This window comes from Rhipicephalus sanguineus, chromosome 1, assembly GCF_013339695.2.
Source record: "Rhipicephalus sanguineus isolate Rsan-2018 chromosome 1, BIME_Rsan_1.4, whole genome shotgun sequence".
Taxonomy (NCBI): Eukaryota; Metazoa; Arthropoda; class Arachnida; order Ixodida; family Ixodidae; genus Rhipicephalus; species Rhipicephalus sanguineus.
In genome coordinates this window covers 145,074,917-145,092,617 of record NC_051176.1, presented here as the reverse complement: position 1 = coordinate 145,092,617, position 17,701 = coordinate 145,074,917, and the positions used below count along the sequence as shown (strand labels likewise).

At 47.7% G+C, this 17,701-nt stretch overlaps 1 protein-coding gene across 2 annotated transcripts in view; it reads left to right on the top strand.

The window, feature by feature from the left end:
• LOC119399583 (discoidin domain-containing receptor 2) overlaps positions 1-17,701 on the top strand; it is a 204,970-nt gene that overhangs the window by 137,121 nt on the left and 50,148 nt on the right. For both annotated transcript variants that reach the window (XM_049416971.1, XM_037666397.2), the window contains exon 3: positions 4,168-4,273. In XM_049416971.1, coding sequence (XP_049272928.1) covers positions 4,168-4,273 — 106 coding nt within the window. The remainder of the gene's footprint in view (positions 1-4,167; positions 4,274-17,701) is intronic.

Here is a 17,701-nt window from a genome sequence, read left to right as displayed (position 1 = left end):
GCCCACCATACACAATCATGCAGCCCTTCGTTTTCTTTATACGACGTAGTTTAAACAATGATGATGCCAAAAAACATAGAGAACAGAGGGCAGCACTTCTTCAAGTGTAATCGCTACACATTCAGGTCCGACGTTAGGCAGACCTACAATTCTCGCATAATAATTCCTGGTGTTTTACGTATCTCATGTGATCATGAGGTACGCCGTAGTGGGGGAAGCCGGATTAAATCTGATAATTTCTGGTTCTTAAAGCTCACAGGAAAAAAAAATTATGTAAAAAAGGCCGTTCAGAACAATCACTCCAGAGTACAATTTCTCTCCGCTGCGTATCTGGTCGGCAATGGCGGTGCAGGCGCCAAGTTAAGCTTGCATTCCGACATCATAGTATGCCGTTACTACACAGAGTGGGGGAAAGCAGATAGTACATAATGGTTAGCCCTAACCTACTTCAGTTTCATTAATTTATGATACAGTACGTCTACGCGTGCAACTCGCCGCTACTCGCTCTCAAGGTGGAACATATGAAGCGCGTATTTATACTCTAGGTGCCAAGTAGAACGTGGGCTCAGAAGCAGGCAGGTAGCCTATAAAGTTTCACTTAGCGCTTATTTCAAGTTAAAGGCATCGAACGACAGTTTCATCCGTTGCAAATACGTTCTTCGTCGTATATTTTTCAATATAGATGATATGCAGCTAACATATGCTTCCGTGGACATCAGGATGCACGAATAAAGTACCGCGTGTTTTTCTGCACACAGCCGCGGATCACATTCTCGACAGTCGTCGTACGGTGGCACTGTTGCGATGCTGCAGGTTTTCCTGCATTAGTAACAGTGGCTTAATTCAGGCTTTGAAACGCCCGGTCATGAATTCTCCGTGTAAAAAAATAGGCTGCAGGGCAACTACATGTCAGACTTCCATCTAGCGGCGCGGACGAGGTGTTCTCATCCGTTACTTTTTCTTCGCGTTTTGATTCGTAATAATGGCTCATGTGCAGTCGGCGTAAAAAGCTCGGGCACTGCGGCATCTGTGAAACAAACTGAGTCCTTGTGCAGCGGCCAGGCAGTAAGGTAGACGGATTTCAATCTTGTGTTATACGTACTGTATCATAGGCTAGCGATATGGCGCTGTATGGTTTTACTCGTCGTTGTCGTCATCATCATCAGCATCATCATCATTCTCACCCTCCTCCGTCTGTCCACTGCAGGACGAAGGCCTCTCCGAATGATCTCCGATTTGCCCTATATGTTGCGTGAGTTCATTACTTTTTACGCCTGCGTGCTTCTTAATTTTATCCCTCCATCTAACTCACTGCGCCGTGTCCGCGGCTTCTTCTCCCTTTCCTTGATCCACTCCGTTGCTCGAACTGACCACCGGTTGTCTGTCCTACGCATTACGTGGCCGGCTCAGAACGTTTTCGGAAATTACGAAATGTTTAATATTTTACCGCAGATTGCGTTTCAATGAGCAGGGCAGTAGTGCGCCAGGAAAGGAAACCAGGGACCTTGACTACTGTCGTGAGGGCAATATCCCCAATGATCTCGACTCAACATCCAGCCAAAACCCGTCGGACATGCAAGAACCTCGAAAAAACGACTCCCTCACCGCTCTCATCGCACTGTTTCCGCCTCCGAACAAACGCATAAAAGAACAACCTTGTGTAAGAGCTAGCGGGAAGGGGGGGAGAGCGAAAGGAAAGCGTGAGCACGGCGGAGAGAGAGAGAACGAGGCAATCCAAGTCCCGTCCTTCTGCTCGGGGCCGGAATCCTGCTCGGCCGAACAATGTGCGCGCGCGAAGATGACGCGTGCGCGACGCGCCCGGGAGTTGAACTCGCCGACAAATGACGCGCGAGTGTCTCACTGCTGCTGCTGCTGTTGTTGCTGCTGCCCAGGAAGAGAAGAGTATGGGAATAAAGAAACAAGCACGCGAGAGGATGCAAGAGAGAGAGAGAGAGAGAACGCTGGTGGGCGACTCGGCTATCAGAACTCGGCGGCTGCTCAAATTCCTCGAGCGGCGGCTTCCAAAAATGTTTTGGGCACGTTTTGCAGATCGAGTCCACTGGCATGCCGGGAATGTCCGCGTCGCCCAGCTGCGCTCCTCCGTCTGTCCATCCGGCCACCGGGCAACGGTTTTGTGCCTCTGTGGCAGGCGACGACTGCCGAAAGCAGCCGCCTTTTGAGCAGCAGCAACGGCAGTCGCGCTCTTACGCCAGCGCAGACGAAACTCGGCGGCACTCGACACTTGCTTCTCCATAAAGCGTGGAATGTGCGACATTAGTGCGGCCGCGGCCACCGTTGATGCTCGTGGTACCGGTGCACCACCGTTTCTCCGTCCCCTTTCAGTTAGTTCCCAGTTTTTCTTCTTAGCACCGGCTACGCAGTCTTTCTGGGAATTGCGGACGCGAGGGCGTTGGCTTCTCCACAAGACGCGCGGGCGCGTATGGGAGTATAATGTCCGGAAGCTTCGGCCTCGTCCTGCGCGTATCACAGCCCGCTGGAGCATGGCTGCGAAGGTTTAGCGTGACCTCGCAAATTCGGGGTCCTTGAAATCCGTCAATCAGTTGAAGACGACCAATGAGTTCAGTTAGCGTAAAACGGTCATTCTTCCCCTGCTATACACTACCTGTTCTTTGAACGCGAATGATTCCACTGCGTACCAACCGTGCCTCCTCAACAACACGCTGTGTTGGGCCAGTTGGTGCATAGCTTCGTGAAAAGACAAGGCGCAAGGTTACAAAAGAGAAGAAAAAAGGGGGACAGAAAAAAAAAACGTCTCCCTTTTTTCTTCTCTTTTGTAACCTCGTGACTTGTCGTTTCACGAAGCTGTGCTTGCTCAAGGTATCCGGTGATTTACGTTTACGAGTGACTAATATGATGATCCCATTTTTTTGCCATCGTAGCGCTCCGTGTTATGCCGTTGAGTTCCAACTTCCGTTCTCTTCGGATTAAAACAAAAACAAAAACAAAACACGAAGTGCTGTGTGAATGGTAATTGTAGTGGAAAAGCTCTCGTAACTTTTTTTTTTATTATTTAAGTACCCTAAAGCCCTGGGTAGGCATTACATAGGGGAGTTATAACACAATAAAGCTGTTACAATTACAGTGTACAAATTGAATAACAAATACAAACGATTGACACAAATAAATATAAATATGCACATACGCTATACATATGTAGCGATACTATTACTTAACAGAACAGGGATGCTACGCGGAGAAAATAAAGTACTACTAAAAAGAAGAAGAAAAGAACAGGACAACAAAAACCTGAAGGAAAATTTTCGCAGTGTTCAAAGAACAAGAAAATGATGCAAAAGAAAAAAAATGATAATTCCCGTTCACTGAAATTCCGTGTGCAAAGAACAACGACAATAACTGCAACAAAACAGATATGCACAAGAACAATATTAGCGTTCATTAAAATAACTTTTAAGTTTATTTATGAAATTTTCATGATTTTGAGAAGAAACGACGTCGGCAGGTAGCTTGTTCCAGTGATATATTGCGAGAAAGAGTTATAGAAAAAGCAGAAGCGCTAAGAGCCGCAAAAATGTAGGAAACAGAAATATCTAAAGAGAGGTACGTACACTTGACTACATTTATATTGGTAAAGGCAAAATAAGCATGACGAAAAAAGAGGTGGGCTGCAAAATAGGTAGCGGTTTCAGTACACGTGGAAGTCCACAAAGAACACAAAAAAGAGCAACCAAAAGTTTAAGTTTTATTGTTAACCCTTGGGATTTTACGTGCCAAAACTAAGATATTATTATGAGGCACGCCGTAGTGAGGGACTCCCGCATTAATTTCAGCCATCTGAGGTTCCTTAACGTGCACCTAAACCTAAGTACGCGCATACTGTTGCATTTCGCCTCCATTGAAATGCGACCACCGTGTCTGGGAATTCAACCCGCGTCCTCGAGCTTGGCAGCACGACGCCTTGCTTGCTAAGAATTGCCGGCGGGTGCATGAAGTTTGGGTACGTAGTGTATATTACAGTAGAGTTTACAAACAAAATGACCTTCACGTTCACATGAATCGTGCGTTAGCATCCTCTTCATGCTCAGATTCTCTTAGAGCGTTTTAATTTTATTAGCAAGCTACTTTTGATTCGCCTGAAAATCGTGCTCGAGCGTCAAACTTTATCTGTCCTCCGTTTCGTTCCCACAGGTTCTTGCAACCAAACGCTCGGCATGACCAGCGGCGAAATCAAGGACGAAGACATCTCGGCCAGTTCCACTCACAATGCCGCCAGTGTGGGGCCGCAGTTCGCCAGGTAAACGAAGCAAGCATGGCTGTTGCCTTTTGCCGAGCTTAAAGTTACGAGAAATTCCAGACACGATAAAACAATAAGAACGTTGCAGTCGAAAGAAGGTAAAATTGAACTCTTTGCCGTTGGCCATCTTTTGATGGCCAACGCTTTCCAGACGGCACGGCACGTCTGGAAAAAGCACAGCGTGCTTCGCTTTTACTGGCACCATGCAAAGAGAGTATTTTTAAATGTGTTGATTTCGCGTTGCGCCGGGGCTTATATTTTAATTTCTTTTTCCAGCAAAATGCATCCATATAGCGTATATGCGTTTTTATTAATGGTTCAAGCTGACGTCCTGTTTTTTCATAAAGCGTAAAGAACAGTAGATCGAGCTACCGGCATACTGAATTCGCTTAACGCCTATCTATGGACTATTTCTCGGTCCTATGCGCAGTATTTTTCTTCAAAGCACACACGTACATACATACCAGCATGCATACCCCCTTATGAACGTACCCCCTTTTGAACAAGCTAACAGTACGAAAACGTGAAATCCATCCCTCAGCGCGCGATGCGTTAAATTGGTTACGTTGGAACGCGGCGTCACGTCAAGGGCGGTCGGCAAAGTTGGGTGGTGTCTTCAAACCAGAGGCATCTTCTTTCATTTGTTTGTCGTTCCGCTTAGTGCAAACGTGCACCCATGCAAGAAAAGTGTCAGAAACCTTTACTAACGATATTTTTAGAGGTACGGGCTGTTTAAATTCCTTTTCAGGCGTTTAAAGTCTGCACTAAGTATCCTTTAGAATAATTAGCACCGCGGCCTCTGAGATTAGCTCCGGCCGAGCGCGTTACAACACCGCGGCCGGAGCTAATCGCCGAGGCCATGTGCGTAATCATGGTCGGCCTGTACGTTCTAGCGCGTTGCTCGGCCGGCGCGCGCCCTCTTCGTCCTCTTATTAATCGCCTGCTCGCTCTCCGAGCACGTGTGCCCGGTTGATTATCTAATTGGCTGGCGATAGGTAGCTAATTAAGGCAGGACATGCTATGACCAAGCTAATTAAACCAAGTCATACTAAGACCGAGCGAATTAAGCAACATCTTACTAAGACCATGCTAATGAAGCCGTGTAAAGCTATGACCGAGCTAATTAAGGTCATGTTAATTAGCACGACGCTAATTAGTGGCGCATTAGTGATACCAAGTCAGTTAGGACCCTACTCACTAAGGCTACGCTAATTAGGAGCGTGATAATTGGAGGTATGCTAGTTAGCTTTATACTAATTAAACAGTCGCTAATTAAACCTGTGTAACTAATGCCTTGTTAATTAGATCATTACCAATGAAGACATAACTATTCAATATCATGTTAATTAAGACCTAGCCAATTAACGCAATCAAAATTGAGACCGAACTGACGTGGTCTTCCCTCCGAAGCAGACCGAGCAGACTGAGTAGACAAGCCACGTAAAAAGCTCTAAGAAGCTACGTGATCACAAGCTCCTCCGATGGCTCCAGCCTTTCTCAAGTAGTGCAAGCTGACAAAATTATTTTAATATGCAAACAAGCTGCTGCTTAGCGTCAACCGCATGAAACGCTTGAGAGGCGCACCGGCACTATGACAGTCACGAGTAGAACTGGAGCCTTTTAAAAATCAACGAGTTTGTAGCCGAGTTCGCTCGTCGACCAGTTTGATTGACAGACGCCGGCGGCGAAGATCGGGTCCACCCACCGCGTTTGCTCTAGCCGAGGAGCAGTGCTCACGCCGCAACGCCAGCGAGCGGCACGATTCATCTATGAGCTTAATCGCACAGACTATGCACACACGCACGAAGAACTAAAGGTTATATCATCACGTGGCTACGATGTCTCGCGTTCAATTTCACCGCGCTCACGACGTACCACTCCCAGCCACGAAGCAAGCGCCCCTGGTGGTATTTGCGGCGAGAAATGTTACTATTTACTTGTTTGTTAGAGACATTGTTTTTACCGATTCGTTACTACAGGAAAATCTTCGGACGCGTAATGTAAGTCGCAGTAACCTGTCCATTTATTTATCTGTATAATAATATTCGAGAGAAGCGAAACGAGCCGCACGAAAGTGCTGCGTGTGCACCCTTGTTGCCTTCGATAGTGGAAATTTCCCTGCTGCAGGTGGAACGAAAGAACTTGCCCGAAAGAGGACAAAGGCCCACGAACACGCCTGTGTGAGACGCGATGTTCAGTTGGCAAAAAGACAGCGCGACAATCACGCTGACGTCGCTGTACTATTGAAATGTTGACTGAGTCGCGGCGCTGACGCGTTCGCACGCGGTGTTCCTTTGAAAACCGCCGCAAATGCCGCGCATGCGTTTGTGACGCCATGCTCGTTCTTGTAGCCGTTTTTATCAACGCTGCTATCGCGCGCTTCGCACTGTCTTCCTGTCATGACCGCCGTAGCGCGAGCTCGGAGCAAACTCGTGATCCCGAGATGCTCGGGCTATCCTGCATAGCACCCAAGTTCGTGGGTTCGATCGCGTTGGTCGCGTATTGGCTTTTCACTGTTATCTTGGTTGCCTTTTGGCTCAGGCAGCTTATTTTCCGCACATGGTGTTTTACGTCACTGGTTGCGTCATTGTGGAAACTTCGGATGAGTCTCCGCCAAGGGGTGATGGCGCAGCGAAGCTCGATTCTTAATGGCACTAATTCCTGAACAAGCATTCTAATTAGGTCGAGCCCTGGCCCTTTCCAAAGTGAAGGGCAGGCTTCTCCATGTGTATACTTTAGGAAGAACGGCTTTGAGAGCGCTCGAAAGTTTGTTGAGACGCGACTCCAATTATCCGTCTTAAGTGACCGTATACCTCGGAATCAGTGTCTCTTGTTGCACGCCGGTCTTGAGTATAGGCCTGTGCATGTCGCGCTTGTGTGCCGTACGTGCGTGGCAAAAAGAGTAACCGTTGTCAAACGAATTTATAGAAGAAATCTACCGGACAAAATACGTTGTCGAAGAAATGTATACATTTTGTTAACCTGCGCCTCTTGCACAACGTGCCGAGGAAACCCCGCAATCTGCAACAAACTTGAAACGTTAGCAGGACGTATGATTCTTAAGCCCTTTCGCTTTCGACAGTTCATCCGAGTAAGTTGCGAAATTTTCTCATTTCCCTATAGGGCCTTGGTGATTGAGCACCTTCTCTCGCTGATGAACAAAGGCAGCTGCGCCTGCATAACACCGAAAGAAAACGTTGCTATGTGTTCTTGCAAGCGCCTCCTGCAAAAGGAGGTGGAGTTTCAATCTTCTATATGAAGATTGAAAGCGTTATCAATAACACCCAATGCATCGCGAGGATGCTCTCCGATCCGCGCCGGGAAAACAGCGGTGTAGTTGCTTTCGATTCACGTATTAGATTGTAACCTCCTACTTCCAGCGTATTACAAAGTATATGTGGAACCATACGCATGCAATTCTGTCGGAGACTCACTTTGTTTATTCTGTCTGTCTTTTTTCTTTCGAACACATAACAATAACTTCGCAGCTTCTCCAACCTTTCGACCCCGACTTAGCTTAGCCGTACTAGATCACATAAAACTGTTCCTTTTTCGTGCACGTTTCTTATATGCGAATACATCTGAGACTACTTCCCAGCGATTTTGGTCACGTAACGCGCTTCCATAGGAATGCATGGCGATGCATCTATACATACCGTATGTGATAACGAATCGCACCCACGGCCTATGGACATGTCGCAACTCGACCCAATGAAAGCGTAGGCCTGAAACGTGTATATTGTTGTACAGAGTAGCGAAATTTGTGCCTCCGTGGTGTGGCGAGACTCGAACCCTCGACCTTCTAAACATGCAGTATATCGAATGCACGACCTTAGGGGCGCGCAGGAACTGGAACCTTCGACCTTGTAAACATCTAAATATGGCATCGACTTTCGGAGCATGTAGGAACTCGAACCCTCGGGCATTTGAGTGTGTAGGGCAGGCCCGCAGCCAGAGGGAGGGGGGGGGGCTATCCCCCCCCTTTCCCGACATTTTGGTGAAGTAGGTGTTTTTACCAAAAATAAATAATGAAGATAGGTGTTTTTCTCAAATAGTCAAGGTTTTCAGCAAGTGCACCCCCCTCACCCCTCCTCCCTTCCCCCCCTCCCCCCCCTCCGAAAAAAATTCCTGGCTATGGGCCTGGTTTAGGGACTCGAACCCTTGACCTTCTGAGCGTGTAGGTAGTCGAACCTTCGACTATCTAAATATGTAGCGGATCGAACTCTCGACCTTATGGGCTTGGGGCGACTCGAACTCTCCACCATCCGAACATTTAGGGTGTCGAACGCTCGAGCTTCTGAGCATGTAAGGAGTCGAACCTTCGACCATCTGAACATGCCCTCGACATTCAGAGCGTGTAGGCACCCGAACCTTTGACATTCTGAACTTGTATGTCCTCGAACCCTCGACCTTCAGACAGCGTAGACACTCGAACCTTCGACCTTCTAAGCAAGTAGGATATCGCACACTCGACTTTCAAAGCTTGTAGACATTCAAATTGTGGGTCTGAGCGTGTAGGGAGGTGAACCGTCGACCATCTGAGCGTATATAGGACGCCAATCACTTCTATAACTTCGTGTAATTAAACATGTAGAGTTATCATCGCGATGCTTCGCAAAGCGTTTAAACACCTGTCGGAGTCTCTTCTGCACATTGATTTGTTTTATTTGGTGGTGCAGAGAGAGGGAGAGAAACAAAGAGGAAAGGCAGGGAGGTTAACTAAGTTTTGGCTGGGTTGGCTACCCTACACGCGGGGTGGGGGATAGGGGGACTAATAGAAAAGATAAGGAAGAACGAACAAGAGTAAAAAAAAGAAGAGATGAACAGTTAGTTAGAACACACACAGCACGAACTCGCTCTGTTAGTTCACAGGCCCTCGTGAAGTCCGGCCGCCTTCAAGAAGCACAAAAGAGCTTTCGTGGCATTGTCCATGTACGAAACTATGGGCCAAGGTCCTAGGATCTTCTTTTCTGATGGTGGTCTTGCATCAAGACGATGGAGCTTGGCTTCCAGACAACGTCGTTGAGTTTGGTAGGATGGACAGTGGCATAGAATGTGCTCAAGTGTCTCCTCAGAGGTGCACAAGTTGCATACCGCACATTCTTTGTCATTCCACTGAGATACGAATACGCATTCGTTAATACCACACCCAACCTTATGCGACACAGCAAGGTTGCATCGCGTCGCGAGAGCCCGGATGGCAAACGAAGTTGCAAATTAAGGTCAATAGAATACAAGTGCGAGTTGTAATAACCCTGCGTATTCCATTGTAGAAGCGTGATGCGCGAGCAAGTGATTGCAGTTGCCGCGCACCGTTCGTTTCCAAGAGAGGTATGAGCATCCACAGGTAATTTTAATGAGCCAATCGTGCAGCTTCATCGGCGCGGTCATTGCCAACAATTCCACAATGACTCGGCAACCACTGAAATAAAATATCATGTACTTCCTCGAGTGCTTGGTGGTAGTCGTGCCTTATTTCATACACTAATTGTTCGTGTAATTCATGCCGTAAGGCAAACTGTAGTTTTTGGTGGTGTAGCGTTCTATATAATACAGGGAATCTGAAATGAGTACTTGAATAGCGCAGAATAATAGAAAATATTGGATGATGTCTTGTTTTCCTCAGTACGCCAACTGCAGTGGCGCACCTTACGCTACATGTAATCATATGCCATCTAATAACTGAATTTATAGAATGAAGATTTGAATTACCAACTTGACGGAGTCAATTGTAATGATATAACTGAACCTTTGAGGTTTCTTCCGGGGACCGACCTTCACCACAAATGCAAGTGTCGTTAAAGACAGCTGTCATGCCAAAACATCGCAATAAAATTCCAACGAGAAAGCACGCGCCATACCTCTCGGGGTTCGAAGTGTTTCCGTATGCGCTGATGTGACCCCGGTCGAGGAGGAGCGCGCACATCACTCGAGGAGCGCTCGGCTCTTTGCAGCCTTTATCGCGGCACGCACGCGCGCGGTCCCGGAGCATGCTATATACCTTGACGACACATGTTCTCCAGTCGACGTTCACCGACGAGGGTGCACGTCATTAATTTCTGAAGATGAGAGCTCCTCTGCAATCATCGGGGGGATAGCAGAGTCGCCCTTCTCACGACGTCTATGAGCCACCTTCAAACCAAAATCCTCAAGACAAGAAAAAAAAAAGAAACAGCTGCCAAGGAGGAGGCACACGGAAGTGCGTTCGAGGCAAACGCTGTGCGGAGCCTCTCGTTTTCTGTGCCCTATTGAGAAGAGCGGGCGAACAACCCTCTCGAACTTTTTCGAAACTTTAACAACCGCCGCCCGAGGGGCGCACTTTCCGGACGCCCTCTCGTTTATGGCCCCTGCAGGCCATTCAAGAGCACGCGCGTTATAACGACAGGTTTAGGGCACTCCAACTCATTAGCGCCACCTCCCTCAACATGTACACACACGCGCTTACGCCACCAACATCGCCACCGGACGCAAAAGCTGCTGTCGTTCGCGTGAATGCGTATTGCCATACGCCTGCCGCCACCACTGTCGTCGGCACCGAAGCACAGCACGCCCACTGCCACCACCACCCTCCCCTCTCTGTCTGACCCCTTTACGACCCAAAATTTCGTGCGGAATCGCGAGAATTTACGCGCGCGCTCGCACTTTCATTTCCGCGCGTCTCCCATCTCATCGCGGACTTGTAACGCGCTATTGCCAGCCTCTCTCTCTCTGCCTCTTTCCTGCCCATCGCATCGTACATATAGCTTTTGTGGAACGCAGCGGTTCTCACCATTTTTTTTCTCACTCCAACGCTGTCACACCTTCGAGCTTGCGTTAGGATGCCTCACTGCAAGAGAAAGCCTCTACAACTACAACGCCATTTCAGGACCCGGGTCGTGCCACGAGGTGATCCCTTTTCTGCGCAAACTCGCTCGGGTTAGGCAAATGTCCGCACTTGAGCAATATGTAGACACACGCAGTGGTTGGCTGGACGTACGTATGGCAGTGAATGGGGTGCTCTTTTCATCTTGCATGCATTTTTTTTCTTCAAGAAATAGACTTTCTTAAATATTAGGCGTCGTGCACGATGTATACGACCAAGAACCTCAAGCAATGTGGGAAATGACCGCGCTTACGAATTTCATGTGACCCCCACCCTGCCCGATAGGAGAATGTGCTTGGTCATTTATGCCATCTGGAATAAGTATGCACTTGCGTGCTTGTTCGCGGGCGTCCTTCACCAAGGGCACTTTTGTGCTGATTAGTTTATCGGAACAGTAACGTAATTCTGGAAGGCCAGAAATGAAAACAACTTCAAACATTCAGCTTGTGTGTTTGCGGCATAGTGCAAATTCCTGAGAAAAAAAAAAGAGGTTTGTTCAGCACGTGCCCACTGTCAAGTATGCGAATAGAGAGAGCGCGCGCCGCCACGACAGTGCCCATCAAGGGGCCGCCAACGGTCTCATTAAAGTGGTGGCGGGGTCGTTGGGATACCAATCTAGGCTTCCAGGGATTAGTGAATGGATGAGATGGTCGCATTATGAAGCGAGCAGATGCCTACAACCGCCACCGGGTCGCTACTTTTAACATACGCGCGGTGAAGAAACTTTGTCGGCTCCCAGGTAATTCGCAGGCTCCCTTTATGACGGGAATAAGGCCGCACTGGTTCATCTAAAGCTGAAACAAGGATTTCGTGCCTCCTGTAAAGAACACTTCATTTGGAACTTTCGCGATTTATATGCGGCACGTAATAATCTCCGTACTGCGCGAAAAAATGGGTCGTAGTCTCCCGAAGGTGTGTGCGCGCTTCACTATGGTAAAATTTTGTTTTGAGTGCTCATTTGTAGAGGCTGTACTATTAACTTTTTTGCATACCTGGTACAATACATTGAACGCGCACTCCAAAGTATAAGAGAGGCGGACAGACCGAAAAGAGTTGAAAGTGGTGGCGGTGGCAGAAATAATCAACTCTTTCGACGCCCGAGAACCCGTTCGCTAATGCATACACTGCGAAACGAGCCCTTAATGTGAAGCGGCTGCTCATTCTTGAATGGTGAAGCGCACTCCGAGCACGGTAACGACTTGGTCACTGCACTCGGAGGCGCTGAATTACTGCGGGGCGTTTCTAAAGCTTGTATAAGAACCAACGCAATATTAGCGTCTTCCTCTCCTTTTCTCTTCTGTTTCTTTTCCTTTTCGGAAACGAAAGTAGAAGGCCGCAGCAATGGCCCCCAAAACTGAGAGCTTTCGGTCCCTCTACGGCGCTCACTCTAGCTCATTAAAAAAATAACCGTAGCGCAAGAAAGATAACGACACCCGGACTGTACGGTACGTGACTAAGCCTTGGTTCCAGCGCGCGTCGCAACAAGCAGCACCATGCCGCCTTATACGCCGCAACGAGCACTCCATTCCGTATACGTACCACTCTTGACTGCCAACTCAAGCGAACTCTCACAATACCTCTCGTGAAGTTGCTGAAAAATTGAAAGACGAAAAAACGTCGCAGATAGAAAGAGAGGGGGGGGGGAGGCACCAGTTGGTTCCGATGGTATAACGAGCCACCATATTCCTTTTTTATTTTCGCTATTTCGTCGCTCCCCGCTTTTGCTTTCGTGACAGCCAACTCGCGCCGTGAAACATTAGCTATTTCGTATAAGCGCGCAACGCTTCAGAGCTTGTCGTACCAAGGCCTATCATCGCGGCGGCGGCGACGAAACAGGACGCGAATTCGAAACAGAACGTGCTCAGGCATTGTTCTGGCGACGACTCCTGACACACGTCTCCGGCGGTTGGTTCGTGTTCTAGTGCCGACTCAGGGTCGACGTGCCCTCCGAGTCGGGGTCGCTTCGAGAGGGTGCTCGGCAGCGAGACCCCTCACGCTGGTGTTCCCTGCGGCACAGGGAAACCCGGCGGAACGTTAGCTTTGGATTGTCATGGGAAGCAGTTGCCTCCTTGAGGAAGCGGTGCGAGCGGCCGGGGTGAGGGCTGAAGACGCGAAGGAGACCCGCTGCGAGGCCCTTCAGTGAAGTGGGCTCCTCATGTCATCAACGTCGCCACTTAGAAAGGGCTGAAATGCCGCCAGCATCAATGCGCAGCTTCTTCTCTACATATAGGCAGCGGTGCCGTAGCTTGTTAGCGGAATGTTGCTCCGTTTCGTGATCTTGCTTTCTTGATCTTCGGAGCAGGTGGGACACGTCTTGACGCTGCATTTTTTACCTTCTCATCCATAATATTGAATTACAGGAAGGAACGACAATTTTCGATAGCTGCGAATGCGACCTGAAGTGTCTGCTGCCAGATCTATTATTTGTGCAACCATACGTCGTATATAATGATACACCACCACATCTTCTTGTTCATTCGCCTTTGCCTATGTGCCTTGATGACAGGAAGAGAGCAAATATTGCCTTATGTTATTTCTTATGACCACTTCGTTTACGCGCCGGTGGGCTATTTCAGGTTAGTTTAGGCGTGGTAAGCTCGGTACTAAGTCCTCTAACCTTATTGAGTCTAACGTGCGAACAAATATACGCAAACCAAAACAGTGACGCGCTACAGTGCTGTCATGTCGACTTCATATGACTGCGCTGTACCTATCTGTCGTTAGCACGCCTATGCTGAAGAATCGCGGCTACGCTGTGTTATATAGAAAAAGGACAAGATTGTTATCAATTATCAGCGCACAAAGTGCTTATTAGAAACAAGTTCATTTCTACATAACAAATTGATACGTGATAGCTCAAAGTGTCTTTCTTAAAAAATTACACCATCTCCCGCTATAGGAGACCATGAGGCGATGCGAAGCCGGAGCACTTGCACGATCAGATTGTTATCGAACCAAAGTCGGTCGCACACGTTGCAGCTGTGCCCGAAGCTCCGGTCGAGATAGAGAGAAGCAACTTTATTAACGCTCCGGTCGAGGAATTCGCGCTGGAATCGGGCGTCGGCACCGTCGAAGCCCGGGCGTTGAAGTTGTCTAGCGAGGCGTTCTGCACGGGCGTTGGACTCGCGTCGTCTGTCCGCAGCCGACGGGCCGGCTCGACGCTGACGCTTGGCTTCGACTTCGGCGTTGAGTACGGTGGGGTTTGCTTGCCGACGCTGCCGTTGCGTTTCGGCATGTCGAGCCCGCGTTTCATCCGTAGCAGTTTCCCGCCGACGTTGCCGTTTGCGCTGGGCTTGCCTAGCCCGGAGCTCGGGGTCCGCTTGCCGACGCGTACGTTGCGCTTCAGCGCGTCGAGCCTTCCGCTGCTCCACCCGCTGCTCCCCGATCTCGGCAGGCGTTAAGGTATTACTGCAACTGGCGCCGACGTTGACGTTGGAACTCATGACACCGGTGCAGTGACTGAGCGTGTGTACGACCTGACGCGAGCCTTTTATCTAAACGAGGAGAGGGAGTGGGAGTGTAGAGTGGGAGGGGGAGTGGAGATGGTGCGAGGGGGATTGGAGAGGAGGTGTGTGGAGAGGGCTTGCGCATGCGCAGTAAGGGTGGTCACGCCGCACACCGTTTGAACTCAGCCATAAGATGCTTCGCATCCAAAAAAATAAATCTAATCCCTTGACTGAATAGACGACTGCTTTATGTAGATCCGAAAAGCATGCTGAAGTATACTGGAACACGATTGTGCAGTTGTACATTTGGCCGTCCACAACATCATGACAGCGTCCATGAAAGGCCCGCGGCGCTAAGTGATTGTACGCTATGTACCGCTTACTCCCGCCGCGTACTATTTCTATTTGGAACTATACTGCGTTGGCCACCAGACCACCAACATGCCTCGGCCGCTGCTAATTTTCACCAGCCTTTCTTGCAAGGTTCAGTCATGAGGTTTAAATGTTTGACAGCGTAAATCGATGCACTGTGCGACCGCGAGAAATATCCCTGCGGAACACCGCAGACTCGGTACGACATTTATTCGCCCGCTACCATGCATGTTTCTTCAATCCTCACGAAAGCACGCATAGGCATTTCTGCGCTTTGCTCGTGCTGAGCACCGGTATCTGTTATAAGGCAGGAGAATATCCATGCGACTGCATTTCGATTTTGTCTTAGGCGCAGTATGAAAACAAAGCTAGTATAGTATATATGCATATATATATAAGAAAACAAGCAGGCACGTGTACGAGAAAGCAATTCTTTTATGAATAACGTTTCGGCCGTGGCACGGCCTTCGTCACAGAACGAAAACACGCGTTTTGTTCTCTGACGAAGGCCATGCCACGGCCGAAACGTAAGACATAAAAGAACTGCTGTCTCGTACATGCGCCCGCTTGTTTTCTTGTACGTATCGGACCTACTGAACTTTCCCACTGAATATATCCCTATATATATATATATATATATATATATATATATATATATATATATATATATATATATATATATATATATATATATATATATATATATATATATATATATATATATATATATATATATATATATATATGAGCCACACTTAATAGTCAATGAACACTTTCGCCGTTCCTTTATCTATATATATATATATATATATATATATATATATATATATATATATATATATATATATATCTATATATATATATATATATATATATATATATATATATATATATAGATAAAGGAACGGCGAAAGTGTTCATTGACTATTAAGTGTGGCTCATTTTAAGGGTTTTATGTGCCCTGCATTAAGCCAGAATCTTCCGGATACTGCGCTGAGCATGTTCTCTCTCTCATTGGCATGGGTCTCCCTATAGCGTTGCCAATTGAGCGCGCTAATTCCTATTTCATACTAATCAGTGACGGCGACCGAGCGTCACGGGAGCTAGCGCGTGCGCACACGCGACGTATCCAGAGCGCGTCGACGCGCAAGAAAACGTGCATCGCTTCCGCTCGTGGGATCGAACGAGCGACAGAAGACTCGCTATATTCTGCCACGCTGCCGAGCGCAGCGCGCACAGCACGCGTGCCCTGTCGGCGACCTCGTCCATCACCGCGCGGCGGCCAATCCGTCACGACACAATACCCGTTCCATCCTAATGAGCCCGAACACGCCGGGCGGTGAATCGCAAATACGAGGTCCTGTCCTCGGTGCTGACCCTCCGATAGACATTGGGGAAAACGAGGGGGGCGTGCCATCTAGCGACGCGAGACCGCTCCACGGACCGCGGTCGTCCTGGCCGGTCTGTGCCCGGAACAACTTTCTTCCTACTCCTTCATGCACACATTTTTTTCTCATGTAATTTGTTACTTGTGCAGATGCCACATCGCACACTTCGGTCTCACCAGTTACACTGAATGTCCTTTCGTCGGTGTAAGAAAACAGGTGCTGCGTGCGGCGTACTGCGTGGTTTTTGAAACAGTGTTCGATTTCACGAAGCTTTTTGCTCGTAAGCGCTATATTGCCGTCGGCTGGGCACCTTCGCTGATATGTCCATAACAAGAACTGGCTGAAGTTCGCTCTTACGAACAATGCTATCGCAAGAGCTCTTAATTTTTTCATTAATACTGGTACAGGGCTCAAATTCACGAAGTTCTTCGTTCATAAGCACTTTAATAAAGCGATTCATAAACGCCAAAAATTTTATGCTTTTTTTCCCCAATAAATTAAAACTACCGTATCAATTTGATCATGTTATTCAAGTTGCTTTGCCATGTTACAGAAAAGGTAGAGAGCTTAGTTCGTGATTTAATTGACATTCTTATTATAGCAGCATGATGTTAGTTTCTTGACACTAGATTTCTTGTCTACATACCAAAGTCTTTCTGTTCCCATACCATCTGTGTCTAATGAAAAAGTGAATGTACTTTCGCACTTTGTTAACATTGTCATTACGAAGACATCTGTGGAACATGCGGTTTGCCCTTAACGGGTAAACTTTTACCTCAACTTTAACTGTCCCTGGCTTTCTCGCTTGCTACCAATTTCACCTAAAGGGCTTTGCGAATCTTGGAGGCATGATGATAGTAAAGCTTTCATAAAGTTTTTTGATCGAATCCCGACTGACAGAGGTGTCAAGAGTAGATTTAGACAGAATAAGAAAACTGACATCGTAAACAGTTAGCTCAAGTGCTAGCATGGGTTAAATATGAAAGGTTGTATAGCGGTTTACTGTCATCTTTTATTTGCTTTTACATACCCAGGTAATCAGTGGAGTCGCTGCGTAGTAAAGGAAAGTCGCAGAATTTTTACTTTATGTTAGCTTCCGTTGTAATGCAGTCTAATAGGCCGAAGAATACTGGTTGAATAGGTAGCGGTGTAATTTGTCTTATTAGGACATTTATATCTTCTCACTTCTTTGACCTCCATCATTAGTAAAAATCACATCATATAATTCCATCAAATAAAGTCGGGACATTAAATATCGCTTTCTGCCCAGGCAATCCTTATTTTCGCGACGATTATCTCTTAAAACGCGGTAAATACGACCGTATGGCGAGTTTGATGGCCGCAGGAAGACATTATCTTT